The following is an 18,207-nucleotide window of genomic DNA, read 5'->3' on the forward strand; positions in this document are numbered from 1 at the left end:
TGTCTTATTGACAACACAAACCTTGGATCCATGAAATATTTTGTCTCCCGTATCTTGGTCAAGGAAGCGGTGATTAAAAATGTGCCAACGGTCACAAGATGTTATTTTTCCACCGAAAATTTCTCATTTTAATGTTTTCTAGACTTTTTATGCAGTGGAAACTTTCCAGAGTTTTTCAGTGATCTTAAAAAAGGTTGAGTTGAGGTTATTAACAGCTGTTTACCTGGTTAGAAAAACAACTAAGCCAATCACAGCTTTGCCGGTGGAGCACTTCATCTTTCTTCGTCAAATCCCCAAAAAATGTCAAAGTAAAATGACTACAATTGTGTATGAGACTGATGCAACCATAAACTTTGATTGAACCTTGATTTATATGGCAAACATCAACTTCGCCCTCTTTATCTAGTAAAAATGACATCAACAGGATACATTAGTCATTGTTCAGTGGTTATGGCAAAATATCGCCCCCTGCCAAAAAGCTTAAAAGGCTAATATGAACAAACAGACTCTTCCTTGTTGGATGTTTGGTTTAGCTTTGGAAAACGTACCTTGTGAGGCAGCTGGATTCACGAGATCTCCAGATTATGAGATCATGTGAGAATCCATTTTGTGCTTGTGTCTAAACAATGTACTCATCTAAATTATGGTTCATAAAATCACCTGCCAAGTATTTTTTGAAAGTGCCTGCCCTTTTTCCAAACAGTTTCCAAAGACAACTTCTCAGATGGCTCAGATGGTCCTTGTGTAACAAACCATCTGGCGCACCAGGAAACCCCCACACCTTCCCAATGTTGGATTAAGGGAGGCTATGTCCGACACTTTCTCTAATATTCTCAAACCGACAAAATGTTATGACCCACTTCCCGCGGTGATTGGTGAGGCATATTGAAGTGAGAAAGGAGCCAGGATATGAGCTTTTCTCTCAAGCCCCCTTTTCATGCTTTAAACTATTATTTGTCTCACTTTCCATATCAAAAATAAAGCAGAACATAATAAATGCCCTCCAGGAGAGATGATCTGAAAATTAGCACAGTTTACACCCACATTTGATTTATGACAAGGTTAGACATGTCATATAAACTACTTATTTTCTAGGACTGGGCTAAGATACGGTCACATTACGTTTTTGTTCAATGAATATTTGCTCTGGTTCTTATTCTCTTCTATTGAAGTGCGATCTCCATCTGGCTGTGGTGGATCCTCAGGTCAAAGTTCAGCCTTTTTCAACTCTGTGCTGGCAGATGTGTTCATTGGAAACACTAATGGATTAACTGCTGCAACATGTTTGAAATTGAGAAGTAATTATTCTTGTGTTTCTTTATTACCCACATCCCAAATCTGACATCACCTTTTTTTGTAGGGTAGAGTGCAGAGAAATTTTGGTGGAAATGTAGTGTGACTGTACCTTTTTAATGCTAGACAAAAAGTAGTTTTTATGACATGTTGCCTACATGTCACTTGATGTCTATTTCCAACTGTGACTTCTCTAAAATTAACGAGCAGCGTGCTTTGAGGCTGGATTTTCCGTTGGAGACTCATTGACGGGCTCATGTTTTTTTTTTCTTTTTAAATCAAATAATCTAATATTTATGACTGTAGTAGCACATTTTTTGTACTAATCATTCATCCAGGACAATGACGTGCTCATCTAAATCTTGAACCAACTGTTTAGACGTTCATCATTGTGCAGAAAATTGAAACATGACTTTTACTTCTTGAACCCTGGACGCTCAAAATAACTCTTCCCACTTCTCAGTACACCTTAAACATAGTTCCTGTCAACAGTTTAACAGCCATTTTAAATCATCCCAGAAGGTAGGCTATATTAAACAGCTTGTAACCATAGAAATGATGGATGTATTTGAAGCTAGATTACCAGTCAACTCAGTGGGGAAACAAACTTTAACACAGATTACATACACTTAAAAAAGAAGATATTTTAGGGAAGAAGATAACTTAAAAATCAGCCTCCCTTTTTGTGTTTGGTATGTTTCCACAGTGAAAGTGTGATCATGACCCGATATAGATCATTTAGAGAAAGGAAATGCCAGTGCTTATTTGTGTATGAGTGTGAGAAAGAGAGAAGGAGAGCTGGAGAAAGAGATGCAGGGTGGCTGAACAGCTGTAGGAAGGAGAGGATGAGGCAGGGAGAGAGAAAGAGTTTATTATTACAAGAGATGGAGGGACAAAGAAAGAAAGAAGGGGACGAAGTGAGGAAGCAAAAGAAGAGCTGACATCATGATGGACAGACAGAGGGGAGGGAGGGGATGTGTCTGTGTGGAGGGTTGGGGTGAGGGGGACGCACACAAGACTGACAGAGAAAGGAGAAGATGGATTAGTAGAAAAGGAATCAAAAGGAGAGCAAAGGGATTTAAATACAACAGAAAAGTGAGACAAGCAACGTGGAAGAGGTAGATGGGGAAAGTGGGAAATGGAGAGGTTAAAAGTAAAGGACACACAGATAGGAGAGTGAGTTAGTGAGACTTTTCACACCTTCTCTCTACTTGGAAATGTCCACTTATAGCTCCTAGCATGAATAATTTATTTATAAGATTAATTGACAAAGTATTCATGTGCGCAAGTGCTGCATGTCTGTGTTTTCACTCAGTGAGAGTCAGTCCTTTCTCCTCTGCAGGAGGCGGTGTGTGTATGTCTGGCAGATGGTCAGGGCCACACACACACAAATACACACACACACACTTAAACACACACACGCACACACACTGCTGACCATCCCTCAGGGTCTTATAATAGGTCCTCCTGTAGTCGTTCTGCCCCTCAGAGGAATCCCCACTCTGACCCAGCATGCCTTAGCAGGGGTCTCTGTTGTCCTGAATTGGTTTTACAGTGTTTGTGTGTCTGTGTGTGTGTGTGTGTGTGTGTGTGTGTGTGTGTGTGTGTGTGTGTGTGTGTGTGTGTGTGTGTGTGTGTGTGTGTGTGTGTGGTTCTGTATAAACTTTACTTGTCACACTGAAAACTCTTGAACTGGCCAGCTGTTCCTTTCTCTAAACCTGTATTTGCATTTTTATTGACATTCATTATTGCAAGCTGGTGACTCAGAGACTCCCTGCTGGGTTTATTTCCATTTTGGATTTAGTTCCAGGTTTGGAGAATCTTAATACTTTTTTTAAAATTAGAAAAACAAACAATGCACCAACAGCATTGCCATTGTATCACATCAGCTGTAGCTAATCAATCTTCTGAAATTGACTTTCCAAAATGCCAAAGTGGCTCTTGACTTCTGTGCCCCCACTTTCCCACATCTGTTCAAAGATCCTTTTTTTCCAGACAAAGAAACACAACTCACCATTCTCCGACCACAAATGAACTGTGTGTTTTTAGTTGTCCAGCAAGACCAGCAGAGTTGTGAGGGTCTTTATGGGAAACAGGATCATAGAGCATGTAATAACATCTTAGTGAAACGATCTACAGTAGCTGATTGATTTGATAAAACGCCCCCAAACCCGACGCACCTTGCCCCACACCTTTACTGTGTTCGACTTAACTTTCATTTTGAATTCCTGAGCCCTGTTTTACAGCAGAAAACGTGTCCGCAAGTTATTAATACCACACGGTGTGTACTTCCTCTCACTTCCTGACGTAACAATACACCCAACAACCAACTAACACTGTTCGCCGATAATGCTGCAACATTTCTGGGAAAGTCTCGTTTGATTTCTTGCAGGGATTATAATGAAAAGATTGATATCAGTTTCCTATTGTAACTGTGTTCATTACATAGCAAGCTTTGTGGCATGTTTACGTTAGAACAAACAGTGCAGGCAGGAAAAAATCAAAAGCTGTAGCTCCATGAGGAAAGGCCTCCAACAAATACATTGCATTTTTTACTATGAAGTTATACTGAAGTTTACGGCTTTATGCACTTTTCCAGCTCTCTTAAAATGCTGGTTGTTATTTGATATATTAGTGGCTAGACTTCAAGCTAACATGATGCATGATGCGTGTAAATGAGTCAATTTTGGAGCTGTTGAGAAGTATGTTTTTCCTTTCTTGGTGAACACTCACTATCACCAATGCTTCTGCTCTCTATACTAAGATAGGCTGTTTAAAGATAGGAGAAAATATGTCATGTTCAAATGAAGACAAAGTCCAGCAAGTACAAAAACAGAGAGTCTACTCACCCGAATCTATCAGGATAAACTTTTTGATTTGATTTCATTTCAATTTTGTGAAACATGTGATTTGATGTTTTTCTATCAAGCTCTTTGCGAAGACAGCAAATTGTTACATCAAATGTTGGAGTATTCTTCAAATTGTTGTGTGTATTGAGAACTACAAATGGTTGTTTGGTTTGTAATGTACACCAGTAAATGTTGTGTGACTGGATATTTTTGCTGCACAAGAATTTCCTGCACAGTTTTATTGTGGTCCATTGAGCCGAAATATAAATGAATCGATTCACAGTCACTGACGCTGATAATCATAGGAACGTGACGAAACAGCTTCACAAGTGTGACAGTACTGTAGGTGCTCAGTCTGCAGCCGACTTTCTCCGATCTTAATCCGTTTCAGAGACTAAATGCCAGCATAGTTTTTCAGATCAGATTCAGTGAGATTAGGATGAGGGAGGGGTCCGTGAAATAAAATACCATCCAGTCTGCCAACACGTCTGTCAACTGCCGATATTTTGTTGTGTACAGTATGATTAAGTGCTGCATGGTGAGTGATTCAGAGCAGATGAGTCAGTCATCATCATGCAGCAGGGGAATTTATCAAGAACCTGTTCAGTGTTTTCCGTCACTGCCAGCCTATCTGTCCCGTTCATCTCTGTGTATTTATATCTGTTGTGTCTCTGTCATGGGACAAACTCTACCACAGGAACAAAAAATAAGTGATGTGCACTGCTCCTTTTTTTTTTTTAGTAGGAGCTTGTTTTTTCCAGTTCTCATTGGGATATAAAGTATTTAAAGCATTCCCAAATGTTTTGACATTCAGGGTCTGCTGGATAAAAATACTGCCTGAAACAGAGGTGGAGGGTCAAACCTCTTTTCTCTTTTCATGTTCACTAATAGGAAGCTGATTCTTATTGTCTCTAAGCTGAGCAGCATGTAAGAAACAGCAGGGGGTGAAATTCTCAAAAACAGCAGCTACTGGACTGTGCTGGTGGTTCAGCCGAGTTCAAACGACTTAACTAACTGTAACTGCGACTCTTGGAGCTTGAAGCCTGTTGGGATCTGTTTTTCATGCCTTTTCACATTCAGTTACATTAAACCCTAGAGGAGTTTAATATGTATGTGTTGTTGCTTAATACACATTTTTCTTTATTTTTCTAATATTATTTGAGTATTGTTTAAACGTTTGACTAATAATTCATCAAATCTAAACACTACTTGGAGAAAATGAAATACTTTTTAAAAATACTTAAATTATTAAGATTAAGATTAAGTTTGTTGCCATTTTCTTGTGTTGTTGAATATATTTGAATAGTATAGCACCGGAGCAGGTTGAAGGCTTTTTTTGATTTTTCTTTCGATTTCCTTTTTCAGAAACAACCAGAAACAGGTTTTGTGAATGGTGTAATGATAAAAAAAATAGCTAGTTTGTTATACTTTAATCAGTTAAATCTGTGTAAAATTATGTTTTCAAGCTCACATAGTTGCATCTAAATGCAGTTTTCCACCTCTCTGTTTTGACTTAACTTTTTAGTGTACATATACTTACAATTCAAAAAAGGAAAACGACACCTACAGCAGGCATGGTTGGAATCACATACCTTAGCCAAAGCTGCTTTTACAATGTTATGTAATGACAAGCTTGATTTCCCCCCCAGTTAATGTGTCATTGTGTGTATTTTTGTATGCATGAGGGTGTGAGAGACTATGTGAGCGTGTCAGCCATGTGAGTGTAAGCGGGGTGGTGGGGATGGGGTGGGGATGGGGTGGGGTGGGGGTGTCACATATTGTACTGACGCTCTTTATGTGTGTATCATGTATCATAATATTTCATCTGAGTCAGTACAGTACGTTAGTGTGTGTTTGTGTGTTTTGGATCATATATCTGACAGTAAGTTGATGCCCGAGTATTATAACATGACTCTTCTGTCTTGTGTTGCCATGGTTACATAACTGTGTTGTAAGCATGTTACAGACCTGAGACTTTCGCCCTGTCACTTACTGTATTCATCAGTAAATTATTAAAAATCTATATCCACACAGTTATTTGTCAGAAAAAGGTTATAATTCAAGTCCTTTTTGTCTGACTTTTTATTTCTGTGTGTGTTTCTCTTCAGAGTTGAGGATGATGGCAGAGGGGCGTTTTGCCAGTTTGCCCAGGTCTCTCCATGCACATCACTCCCTGGGAGGAGGCACCTCTCACCCTGGAGTCTCCAGCACCTCCCACGGTGCTCCAAGCAGCTCCAGGAGGCTCCAGGCCTCCCTCGCCTCCTCCATGGACCTCCTCAGCTCCAGACCTAGGTGAGTTGGATGAATAAAAGTGGCTTAAAGAAACATGAAAATTGATTTTCCAGGATGAACTCTGAATCTGATATGAACAATTCCTTAAAAATTCCCATATATGTGGGTGTTTCTTATCAGTTTTTTCATTGTCTTTGTTAGAAAAATTCAAAAAATATTCCTTTCTTGTTTATTCTTTGGTCCACATATTACAATTGTGTTATTTGTGGATAAACTTTGTTCAAACCTATAGAAGAGTATTTAAACTCTAGGGAAGAAGCCTCCAAAGTTTCAAACTATACGAAATATGTCAAACTAAATAAGAACAAAATGTGTATGAGACGTATGAGATGCAAAAGATATCAAACATTTCCATTTTTTTGTAACAGTGCAGCCTTAAATACAAAATCTGAATATTTTATCTTGTGTAAGCAAAAAAAAGTGTCTATAAAGTGTTATATGGGAAGTTGACAGAATGTTTTTCTAACCTTAAAACTTCTTGTGTGGCAAATTTGAGGGTAAAATCCCATCTGGAATAGGATTTAATAAGCAAAACTACAAAGACTCTTCACACAGGTTTATTGGTTTTAACTTAACTTGAGTTTACTTCATTTTTCTGTCTCACTCTCCCTCTCTTTTCTCTCCTTCTCTTTTTTTTCTTCCCCCAGTATCCCCCAAGGGCATGGCAGCAGCCTATCAGAGGCCCCAGCATCTTCTTATCAGCAATTCTCCATTCACGGGACTCTGCCTCGTCGCAAGAGGGGAGGGTCGAATATCGCCCCTGCAAATTACACCTGGGACCCCAGAGCCAATCACACGCAGCCAATAATTCGCGGGAATACAGCACTGGCTGCTGGACACATCCATCAGCCCATGACCTCACCGCTGGTCCAAAATATCATCGATGACTTTCACGGTTACAGGTAAAAACATGTGCAAACACAGATAAGAAAATGCAGATGTTAGGTCATAAAAGCTTTCTTGTTGTTAACCTCACTGTCAGACAAGTATTTGATCATTACTTCTGTGATTTGTCCTCAGTATTCTGGGTAAAAGTTTTTATATTTCTGAGTAGCTGCTTTACCTTTAACTGTAGACATGAAGAGAAGAAAAAAAAATTTAAAGGATCACTCCACCAAAAGTGTATTTTTTTGCACCCTGCAGGCTTGAAAAGTGACTCTGTAGTTTGCATTCTTGTGGAGAAGAGCAGCTGTAGACAGTTTGGCTTTACAGCAGTTATTATAGATTCCAATAGTCTAAGCAAACAGCAAAAAAAAACATTAAAAACACCAATAAACTTCCACACAAACCTCCTTTGCAACACAATGCAATGCTCCACTGTTGATGCATATACTTATAGAAGTTTCTTGACACATTTTGATACTTTTTGTGCTTGCTGCTAACTTTTCAGTGCCACCTTTCAAGACTCACTTTTGAGCAACTAATAAAAAGTGACAAGATTTTTGGTGGAGAATTTCTTAATGTCAGTCTGAGGATGAGCTTAACACTGTATCATCAGAGACTCGTCATACTCTGGAGGAGAAAAAAAGACATTTATTCTGGACGTTCCTCCTCAGAGCGATGAGTGAAAAAGAGAGTTTTGGAGGTGGATGGGAGTCTGTAAAGAGAGCCCTGAGGGGGCGTAGCAGTTAGCTCAACTTCAGAAGAAAAACACACACACACGCACACACTTCATCCTTCATCCTTCATCATGTCCTCCCATCTTTCCCATCTATAGTGTAGAGTTACAGCAGACTGTATCTGATGTAGCCAGCTTTGTGTGTGTGTGTGTGTGCGTGTGCGTGCATGCGTGTGTGTGTGTGTGTGTGTGTGTGTGTGTGTGTGTAGCCCCCAGCATTTGGGCTACCTTTGTAGGTCAGGGTGTGGCAGGACAGATCACAGATTACTGTGAACTCTTTGTCTGCTCTCTCTATCCTTTTGCCTCCATGCTGGATACATTTCATATACTGCTGACATACAGCAGGACAATTTGTCCAGGTCAGATTCAACCTGTGCAGGTGGCTCAATAATGAACAGCATCATATTTTCATTATCTTCACCTTTCATGACTCAAGTATAGCCTATTGAGTGTTTTGTCACTTTACTGCTTTCTTTTAAACCTCACAAAAATCATTGAGACCTTTAGTTTCAAAACATGAATCAGCAGAAATGGAGACATATTTCTGTAGCTGAGTAACTCTGGCAGGTTGATGTTGGTGTTTACTCTCACCCGATATAGGCAGTACATTAATCTGTCTGAAGATGAAAGAAGAGCACTTAGTTACAATGCAATTAATCTGCTAATGGCCCGACAACTACAAATGAGACTATCCAGTATGAGTGACAGCAGGAATGACAAATCTCAGTGTCCTTATTCATTTAATGTTTGTTTGATATTTTTGTTTGACTTACTGACAATCAAGTCATGATTGAATACTTGGACTTTATTTTTACTCGTCCACACATGCTGTCGACACATTGTGACTTACTGAAAAAAAAACAATCCATATTTTATATAAGCAACATTGCCTAATTTGGTTAAAGCAGGCAAAAGTCAGATTTCCTTTCTGCTGACTTTTGTTGTTTTGAGACTCAGCACAGTTCACAGTTAAGTTTGCTATAAAAAGATAAGGGAGTGTATCTTTAAGGTATGTAACTGCTGGCCAGTCGGTCTTGACTTTCCATTGCTCATGCTGTCAGTTGACCTTAGACCCCTGACCTTATGTTGCACTAGCTCCTGATTGGTCAGTTTGTCTTTCTGTCGACCTCTGTGGGCAGCTCGGCAGACCACCAGGAGAGGAGGAGGGGGAGGGGGAGTGGGATGAGGAGGGAGGCGGCAGAAAGAAAGAGTGGAAAGAAGGAGAGCAACAAGAAGGATGAGACAGGGTGGAGAGGAGACAGGAGATGGACAGTGACTGACTGCTGACGCATGCAACATTTTCCGTTAAACTGAATTCCTCGTTTATCTGTAGATTACATCTTAATTAACTTTTCCTCTGTTACTTGAGATCAAATCAGACCGGTGACTAAGCACAAAACAGTAACCTGTTGAGAACGCTCTTATTTTGGGGCTGTAGCGAAGTATTATGGAGATTATCACTGGAAAGACCTCGTCCTGGCTTTGAATTCCATACTAAATACTCATAGCACAGGTTTTCCTAAAGATTCAATCCTTACTTTTAGTTTTACAAGATCTTATAGAAAAAATTCCACTTTTTGATTTTGCTAGATCTTTTTTATAACTTTCTCAAGTCATAGTTTGATTGATGTCCTTCAGTGCACACCTTATATAATTTGCCGTTATATTTAATCTGACGTTAAAGTGAAACCTAGTTGAATCTAGTCATTTATTGTGTTCATTTAATTTCTATGACTTTAGACTACCAAAATACCCTGCTATGAAGATAAGTTAATAGCGTCTACTTTCACTAGACAGCCACTGACAGCTGACTAATCCTAACATTACTGTCCACTGAGTTTGATAATCTTTATTATAGAAAGACACTGCCCTCTGTTGGCAGTCTGCACACTCTGCACCTAACTCTTTCCATTGCTCCCGCTGTCTGTCTGTCACTTCCTCTCTCTCTTTCTCACACATACTTAAATATGGTGTAGTCCCTCACTGAAGCCAGTTGTGGTCATGCTGAGTATTGTGTGGTGAAGCGCAAAGAACAACAGTAGCCAGAAAAAGACTGCGGCCAGTGCAGCCTGCTCTTGCCCTCCCTTACTCTGTGTGTTTTTTTCTCTTTTTTTCTTTTTTCTCCTCTCACTAGCTTCCACTCTTTCTGACTTCGTTTACCCGCCTGTCTATGGGTCACAGGTCAGTCTCTTGCGGTTGTATAGAAGCAGAAAAATCCAGTGTTTGATGCCGTTTCAGCAGTATGGGCAGAAAAAGGCAAAGTTAGCTGCGGTCAGCTTATGCAGTCTGGAACGCTCCGGCTCGGTCTTCTCACTCTTACCACACTTTGTTTCAGTTTGTTTAGCGCTCACCAAACTATTGTCAGCGAAGATTAAAGATGTAGAAACATTCATCAAGGTGGGAGGACAGTGCAGCGGTTGGAGATACATCCTTCTCCTGATGACATGGGTTTAAGACATTGAATTTCTATCAGCTACAAGGCTCCTGCACTGTTTCTTGGCCTGACCTTTGACCTCCCAGAGTTAAAAAAAAGGGAATTTCCCTCAGTCGTAGCACATTCATCCCCAGCAAGGTTTATATGGGTGTTGTCTGGTATGTGGCGATTCTCACTGCATCCAATTCAAACTAGAAGGCCAGGGCAGGGTTACAGGGGGGCAGGTGGTTGCTGTGGTGAAGGTTTGGTGCCAATCAGAGGTCCAGACAACCACCAGAGTCCAGAGGTCAGTACAGTATGTGGTCTGTGAGTAACATAGCTTTCAGTGCAAACTGTGAATGTCTGATTTAAGGTTACATAAATAATGCAGAAATGTCTCATCATCTTGTCTCCTCTTTATAACAGCAGTAGTTAAACTATGATGAATGCAATCGTTATAAGGCAAATAAATACTGCCAAATGAAAATGCCACTTCTCTTTTTAGATGCACATCAGTGGCATTTGTGTGATGTAACAACTCAGATTCACTTCACCATGATTTGATTTATAGAAAGATTGATATAAACAGAATATATTTGCCCAATATTTACAATTATATATTCAGTGTGCCTACTTTGATGGATGCATTAATTTTTTGATATACGTTGTGTGAAATTTCAATGACATCTTGAAACAGGACAGAATTAAGGCACAATATGAATAAAAATTAAAAGGCAAGGCAGGCAGCTTTATATATATATAGCGCAGTTCATACACAGAGGCATAAAATGAGATATGAGAGTGCAGCTCAAAATAATGATTTGCTTTAAAATTATAATTTTTTAAAACAAACACTGCGATATAAAGATTAAAATGTAAAGTGCTTTAAAAGAGCTCAATCATAAGCACATCAATAGAGAAATGTTTTTAACCTGGATTTAAAAATATTCACATTTGGGGCTGATTTCAGTTTGCTCAATTGCAAGAATAATAACAGCCACAAATTTAGCTTTTAGAATAAATAAAATAAGCATGTTTCTACTTTTTCTCAGAAGAACCAGATGTTTATAAAACCGCAGTGAAAGCAACAAATATCCGTCCTAGATCATCAGCATTTTTGCAGAGTCTCTGATGTGCCCTCTGTTGTGAGGACAGCTGTGTAGATTTGTGTTGATACACTGTGGGGGATGGCAGGATGTGTTGGATTACCAAAAACAGAATCAGTTGTAATATACGTATGTATATACTTCTTTGCCTTTGCACACTGAAATCTGCATTAGATCCTGAGGGGAAGGTGATGAAGAGGCCCGATCACTCCACCTTCTATGAATAATGACTATACATTGTTGTGAATGAGGGCTTCTGTTCAGTTACATAACTAAATCCCACTCATTATTTTGGTCCATATTAAAACTGAGAGGACTTAGAGCTAAACATTTTAGTTTGGTAAGTATTGGACTGCGTTAATATTCCCGTGGGAACACCAGTGTAGGCTTAAGAGATTTAAACTACCAACCTCGCAAATATAGTCTGGGATTTGAGCTAATTACCTCTTTCACTGAGCCCCTGGATATAAGCCTCCTGTAGAGAATCTGAGCAACGTTAATGCACTCAAGTACCAATGTTTCAAGGCAAAGATGGAGAGGAACTGAAATAATGGGGGTAATAGTAATAGTTTTTTAGGAACCAAAATATGAGGAACTGGTGAAAATATGCGGCATGAAAAATGTTTTATATGTAGTCTGACCTTTAATAGTGTGTAAGAAAAGAAGAAACTGCATCTAAGTAGGACAATGAGACACAGATAGAAAATGGCAAACTCTTTTCTGATGTGGTTGTAAACAGTTTTTTGGAAGAAAGAATCAAGGGAAAATGCCAAAAAGAGAGAAATGCTGCTGCTGTGTGTGTGCGTGTGCGTGTGTGTGTGTGCTCTAACCTCTCTGTGAATTTGTCAGTGGACTCAGAACGGTAGGCGTGTGGCTGTGATGTGTGTTATAGAGGGGGGAGGAGAGGGAGAGAGGGAGGCCAAGTCAGGCAAGCAGGCAGTGAGTGAACATGTTTACCACTGACTGAGAGAAAGAATCAGTGAGAGACAGCCAGCGAATGGGACAGACTTCAGAGTTAAAGCGGTTCAGTGTGAGGTTCAGTTTCACATGACTTTTTTTTTTCTCTCTCTCAGAGGAACCCAGTCGCAAAGTGGGACCTAGTGAATTTGGGATAGCATTACCAGCTATACAGTTGCCTTCCCTGACACTCAAAGCTATTTGGACCAGCAAATTGATAAAAAAATGGACACCTGAGAGGCTTGTTGGACCTTTTTTGAAAGAGTGCCACACCTCCACTAAACCATATCATCATCTAAAAGAGCTGAAAGTGTTTGAGTGCAACAAAAGCAGCATCAGCACCTATCAGGGAGCCACCTGGACTCGCCCCGCTTGGAAGTATTTGTAGTAAAAACATTTAGAGACTTTTTGGGAGTGAAGATCAGCACCAAGGACAGAAAGTTGGGCGCCAGTAGCAAGATGTGCTCACTAAACCGGACCTTGTCTCTGTCTGTGTTCCCCAGGGAGCCAGCTGCTGGCCTGGACGCTGTGGTGGACTATGTTAAGGTAGGTCCCAATCATTATGCTGATACCCTACACTGCTGCAATTACTGTTATGATGACCTCAAGCTTTAAGGCCTTAAACTATGCCACATACACATTCTTTATTATTTTTATTTGTTTAATTAGAGATATATTGGAATATTTTGCTTGTGGGACTGCAAACTGAAACACAGATTTGCCTTGTCACTTACACGAACACACACACACACACACACACACACACACACACACACACACACACACAGACACACACACACACACACACACACACACACACACAATATGTCATATTCACACAGTTGAACATATTTATAGGGCACTTACAGTATCAAAAGGACTAGCAAACAAAGGTCGTATCATGCAAACGCACTCACACACACACACAGACATAGATTCAAGCAAATAGTAATGCACGATGGTAAGGTTCACTCTGCTCGCTATCTAGAAGAAAAAAGTACTGGTTGTACTTGTAATGCCAGTAGCTGTGTTAGAAATGGTACTCCTGGTTATTTTAAACCTCAAACAGTGCACCCTGCTGCGAAAAAAAATGCTACTTTAGAATAAAAACTTCTCGAATCTTTGCAAGTTGCTAAAGTTAAACAATTTAGCAAACATTTTTAGAAAACTGATTGAATCCATCAGCAACAATAATTTGACAAGAACTGGCAATGAAATGACATTTTGCTGCTGCTGTAGGTTGGAATATAAACATCACTAATAGCGGTAGTTGATTCAATTGCCCTTGGGGTACAAGGATAATGCACCTTTAAATCATACAGTCTGTCACTTTGCACTGGTTGCCACGGTGCATTAAATTATATTCATGTTCACACCACCTGAGTCCCAGCTGTCCTCAGTCTAAGAGAGGTGACGACTGAGAGATGATCATTCTGTTATCACATCATCTAGCTGACGTATGATATGATTTACTGTCTGTATTCTTCCTCCTTCTGTCTTGGTCTTTGCATCTTTTTCTTTTTGCTCTAAAGTCAACCTCATACACTTTCTACTTAATTGTCAAAGAAATGTATGTTATCAAAACAAGCAGAAGGCGTCCTGGTGGCGTTGGGTGGGGTAATGATGCATAGCATATAATCATAATGTCCCCACTTCACTTCAGTGCCAAAAAATGTCTTTAGATTAAAAAAACAATCCCACCAAGGAAAATGATGCTTTCCTCTGAGGGTACAGAGTCTATTTTTTAATAAGATATTGTCTTATTTAAATAATAATTTCTGTAGTCAAGTTTCTGTGCAAATTTTCTGTATTTAGAAAATTATAGAGTAATGATTTCCTAATTCCCATTGCAACTCCTTCATGGCCAGAATAGAGACAGACACTAAACCGATCCATTGTTCTGGTGCTGGAGCTGAACATGTTGATTGATATCCTATCCTACTTTTTTTTCTCCCTTGTATGGATGAATTAATATATTAAATTGGCAAGTAAATTGTATTGGCAAGTAAAGCACAATCTGTTTAAATGCTTTGTACAAGAACCATAACGCTGTGCAAAATTACCTTAGTTTTTAGATTAAATTAATTCAGTTCTGAATCTTTTCATCTCATCTGTCTCATAACCTCATAATGACAAATCTCTTACAAAATGTTATTTTTTTACCTCTGATTGAAGCACGCCTTGGGTTGATCAGTGACATAACTTTATAATGATTTATGCCATTAGCTCAACGATCTTTGAAGTCTTTTTCACTGATTTGGTCATTAACTTATCAGAAAAATGGCTTTAAGATAGCTGGATTTCAGTATAGAGTAGGACCGAACTATTCAGATGAACTTAAGTAGTATTTCTCTATTAATTTCCCTAATTTTTTTTCACTCCCCCCCCCCCACCAAACTGTCCATCCCTCTCTCCTTCCGGCCAGTTTTACTCTTTTCATCCATCTATTAGCTCATATGTTTGGATGCTGACACCTCAGTGTGAAAAGCAAACTCAGTCCTTCCCATGAGAGCAGCTCGCACATGTGGGAGCCAACCACACACACACACACACACACACACACACACACACACACACACACTGAAACCTCCATGCACACATACACAAACATTATTTGTGTGTTTTTCTTTGGTCAAATTAAGGTTGTGAGCAAGTGTAAACAGTGCGTGTGTGTGCTGACCGCTTACGGGGCTACTGTATCCCAGGCATTATATAATATGTGTGAAAGTGTAGCTGTCAGCTCTGGTACTCCAGGTGTGTTTGCATTTCCACCGCGGACAAAAAAACACGCACATATGCTCACACGCATGCACACACTGCCGCGGACAGTACAGGTGTTCTGATGTGTCATATCCTGTGATGAGGTCAAAAGTACATTGCTGGTGTCGGTGCAGCGAGGCTTGCATTGTTCGGTGCAATCAGGTCATCAATTATGTGCAGTACAAGTGTGTAGGATGGATGTATGCAGGGAAGGAAGTGTCTATATGGAACAATATTATAAAGGTCAGTTTCTCATTTTCTCTTTGATGTCTAAATTTGGCTTAATGTCTGACAAGCGTGCTTCCCGTGCCAACAGGAAGTAAAAACATCAAATGAGGGCACGGCAAAGTGATTATTAAGAGCTTCTTTGATAGATGCTGGGTTACATTTAAAAGCTGCACTGTAAATACTGAAATTGCAAGATAGGATAGATGTTAAACGTAGACAAGTACAATGTTGAAAGTTGCTGGGACGTTGACAAACAGATTTCTTAGCGGTCCTCAGGACAATACAGCGATGATTGCTCCTTTTTCCTGTGACTCAACAGAGAGGAAACACTGGCAAGCAAATGTATCATTCAGGACTCAAGAACCAGACAGAAATATCTTCATAAAAAAACAATACACAAATCTTTAAAGATCTCAGAGGAGAAAGTGAGTCATTGCAGGTGTCCGAATCACATCTGCAGTGTCTCTCACTCGTTATACAGAAGTCAAATATTTATAATCAGATGTCCACCATTGTTACATTCTCCATAACAAATGTACAAATATATGTAGCATTTTATACTGTATGAAAAAAGGCATTAGATACTAAAATGTTCAGGATAAAATGTAGCATATGTTCAGAAATATGTACTAAAAGTGCAGGCATGACCTGTACTGTTATCACATTCACAGGCATGAAAACATTCAGTACAGTGAGGCACGATAATAGTGGGAAATTCATCCAGATTAAGAACAGGCAGTTAAGACTGGAGGGACTTGGCAGGGTCAATACAAACTTCCCAAAGGATAAGCTGGAGAAATGTTACTGACTAGAGAGAGTTGCACGCTGAAGCTGCAAATAGAGTGTAAGTATTTTGAAGTAAGTCATTAAGAATTGACTGAATATGATATATGGACAGAAAGATTCAATAGATGGCAGTATAATTAATCTTGTTCTTCATATTCTTTGATGAGTAACTTGCAGATTGAGAAAGAAAGAATGACTTAAAGAAAAGAAGAAAGAAGGAGAAAGAGAAAGGGTCTATTCCCCTGTTGATCTTCTGTAGTTCAGAAGGAACACAACTCTTCTTTCACTGGGCTGACTCCCCCTTTTTTGCTCTTTCTCTCTTTCATTCCCACTCTGTCTTTGAGTTGAAAACATCAAGTTGCGCTACGCTCATGAGAGAGCTTTAAGAAACAGTAATGCTCTCTGTGTGTACGTGTGTCTGTGTGCGTGTGTGTGTGTGTGTGTGTGTGTGTGTGTGTGTGTGTGTGTGTGTGTGGTCTTGGGTTGCAATAGCTTTTAACTTTCAAAGTTAAAATACCACAGTAGACACACGCGAAACATTCATATAGAAGGAAATAGCACAAGATTCTGGTGTTTAACTATAATTACTGCATAAGGACAGAACTTTATTCATCACGAGGAGAGAAATATTGTGAGTTTAAAGCACAAAGCATCAATTAAAGTGTTCACTCATTTGATTTATTCATGAATTAATTCACCTGTGACAGGATATACTAAGGGGTGAATTCACAAGCGGATTCTGTGGCTTTTGCAGCCACTTAACCTGTACAGATAACACAAAAATAAATTCACAAAGCACCCCTAACTACACTGTCAAGCAAATAGCATTTCGGTGCACCTTTGCTATTTCCACTTATTTAATTAGGCCTAATATGTGAACATTTGGTGCAAAATGTGCTCCTTTCTATGCAAATGAGCCTCATTGCAAAAACAGTATATTCCACAAAGACCAGAGCTAATAGCCACATGCAGTTAGAGTGAAATGATTAACATCTTTAGAGAGTTGGTGGTAACTGAAGTGCATTTAACAGGGGTGTCATGCCCAGACTTTCCAGTGATCATGTCACATTTCAATACCTTGCCTGACGTTTTGGGTAATGTCTCTGCACCTGGTTGGTCAGGACTTGTCTTTCTCTGTGCACACATCCTGCCTGTTGTGTTCTTGGCACAAAAGCCACATTTATACTTTGCCATATGGTTAATGGCAATCAGAGGCAAAACAAGGGCAAATTGCACTCAGCTGGCAAACTTTGTGGGTGTGTTTGCGCTGTAACATCATTAGTGCAATGTCATTTATGAGTTGAACCTTGAGAAAAGGCAAGTAATCGTTGCAAGTTATGCACAATTAATGGTGCTATCAGCGGCTACAATCCATTTTTTTGTGGACTCACTGCTATCTAGCTTGCGTGTTAGAGCAGTCATAAAGATGAACTCTGGCACACTCTAGTGGTCAAATTTAAGTACTACAACGTGAGAAAGTGTGAAAGTCATCAGGATCATCATACCAGCCTGTCAGCGAGCCAGCAGGAGTTCAGATAACAACCGGGCAAACAGCCAACCCTCTGGTCACTCTGTCCACCAGCTTTTCAGCTCCATCAGCCAGCCTGCGAGCGTGTCAGACTGCCAGTCAATAAGCTGGACAGCCAATCAATCAGTCAGTTTGTCAGCCTATAAGTAGAACAGGCAGCTGGTCAGCAAGCCAACGGCTAACTGCAGGAGATGCACAAAAATAATCTCCCGCCTGTTAAGTCCACAGTCAACCTGTTGGATCCAGTGTGAACTTATATCTCAGTGAATTTTTAAACAACTTTAGATGTCTTGTTTATGATACAGACTGCACATAACACTGGTAGCATTTATGCAGGAGTAAGAAGTGTCCTTAAGTCCAAATCAGAGCATCAGAAT

General features: G+C 39.7%; 2 protein-coding genes across 2 annotated transcripts in view; one reads left to right on the forward strand and one right to left on the reverse strand.

Moving 5' to 3' along the window:
* ttc14 (tetratricopeptide repeat domain 14) overlaps positions 1-1,129 on the reverse strand; it is a 103,593-nt gene extending 102,464 nt beyond the window's left edge. The window contains exon 1 of the mRNA XM_062424764.1: positions 1,119-1,129. The gene's annotated coding sequence lies outside the window, so the exon portion shown is untranslated. The remainder of the gene's footprint in view (positions 1-1,118) is intronic.
* Positions 1-18,207, forward strand: part of bcar3 (BCAR3 adaptor protein, NSP family member) — a 68,522-nt gene that overhangs the window by 19,455 nt on the left and 30,860 nt on the right. The window contains exons 3-5 of the mRNA XM_062424763.1: positions 6,251-6,434; positions 7,082-7,336; positions 13,032-13,074. Of these exons, the coding sequence (XP_062280747.1) occupies positions 6,251-6,434; positions 7,082-7,336; positions 13,032-13,074 (482 nt within the window). The remainder of the gene's footprint in view (positions 1-6,250; positions 6,435-7,081; positions 7,337-13,031; positions 13,075-18,207) is intronic.

The sequence above is a fragment of the Scomber scombrus genome, chromosome 8 (assembly GCF_963691925.1).
Source record: "Scomber scombrus chromosome 8, fScoSco1.1, whole genome shotgun sequence".
Classification (NCBI taxonomy): domain Eukaryota; kingdom Metazoa; phylum Chordata; class Actinopteri; order Scombriformes; family Scombridae; genus Scomber; species Scomber scombrus.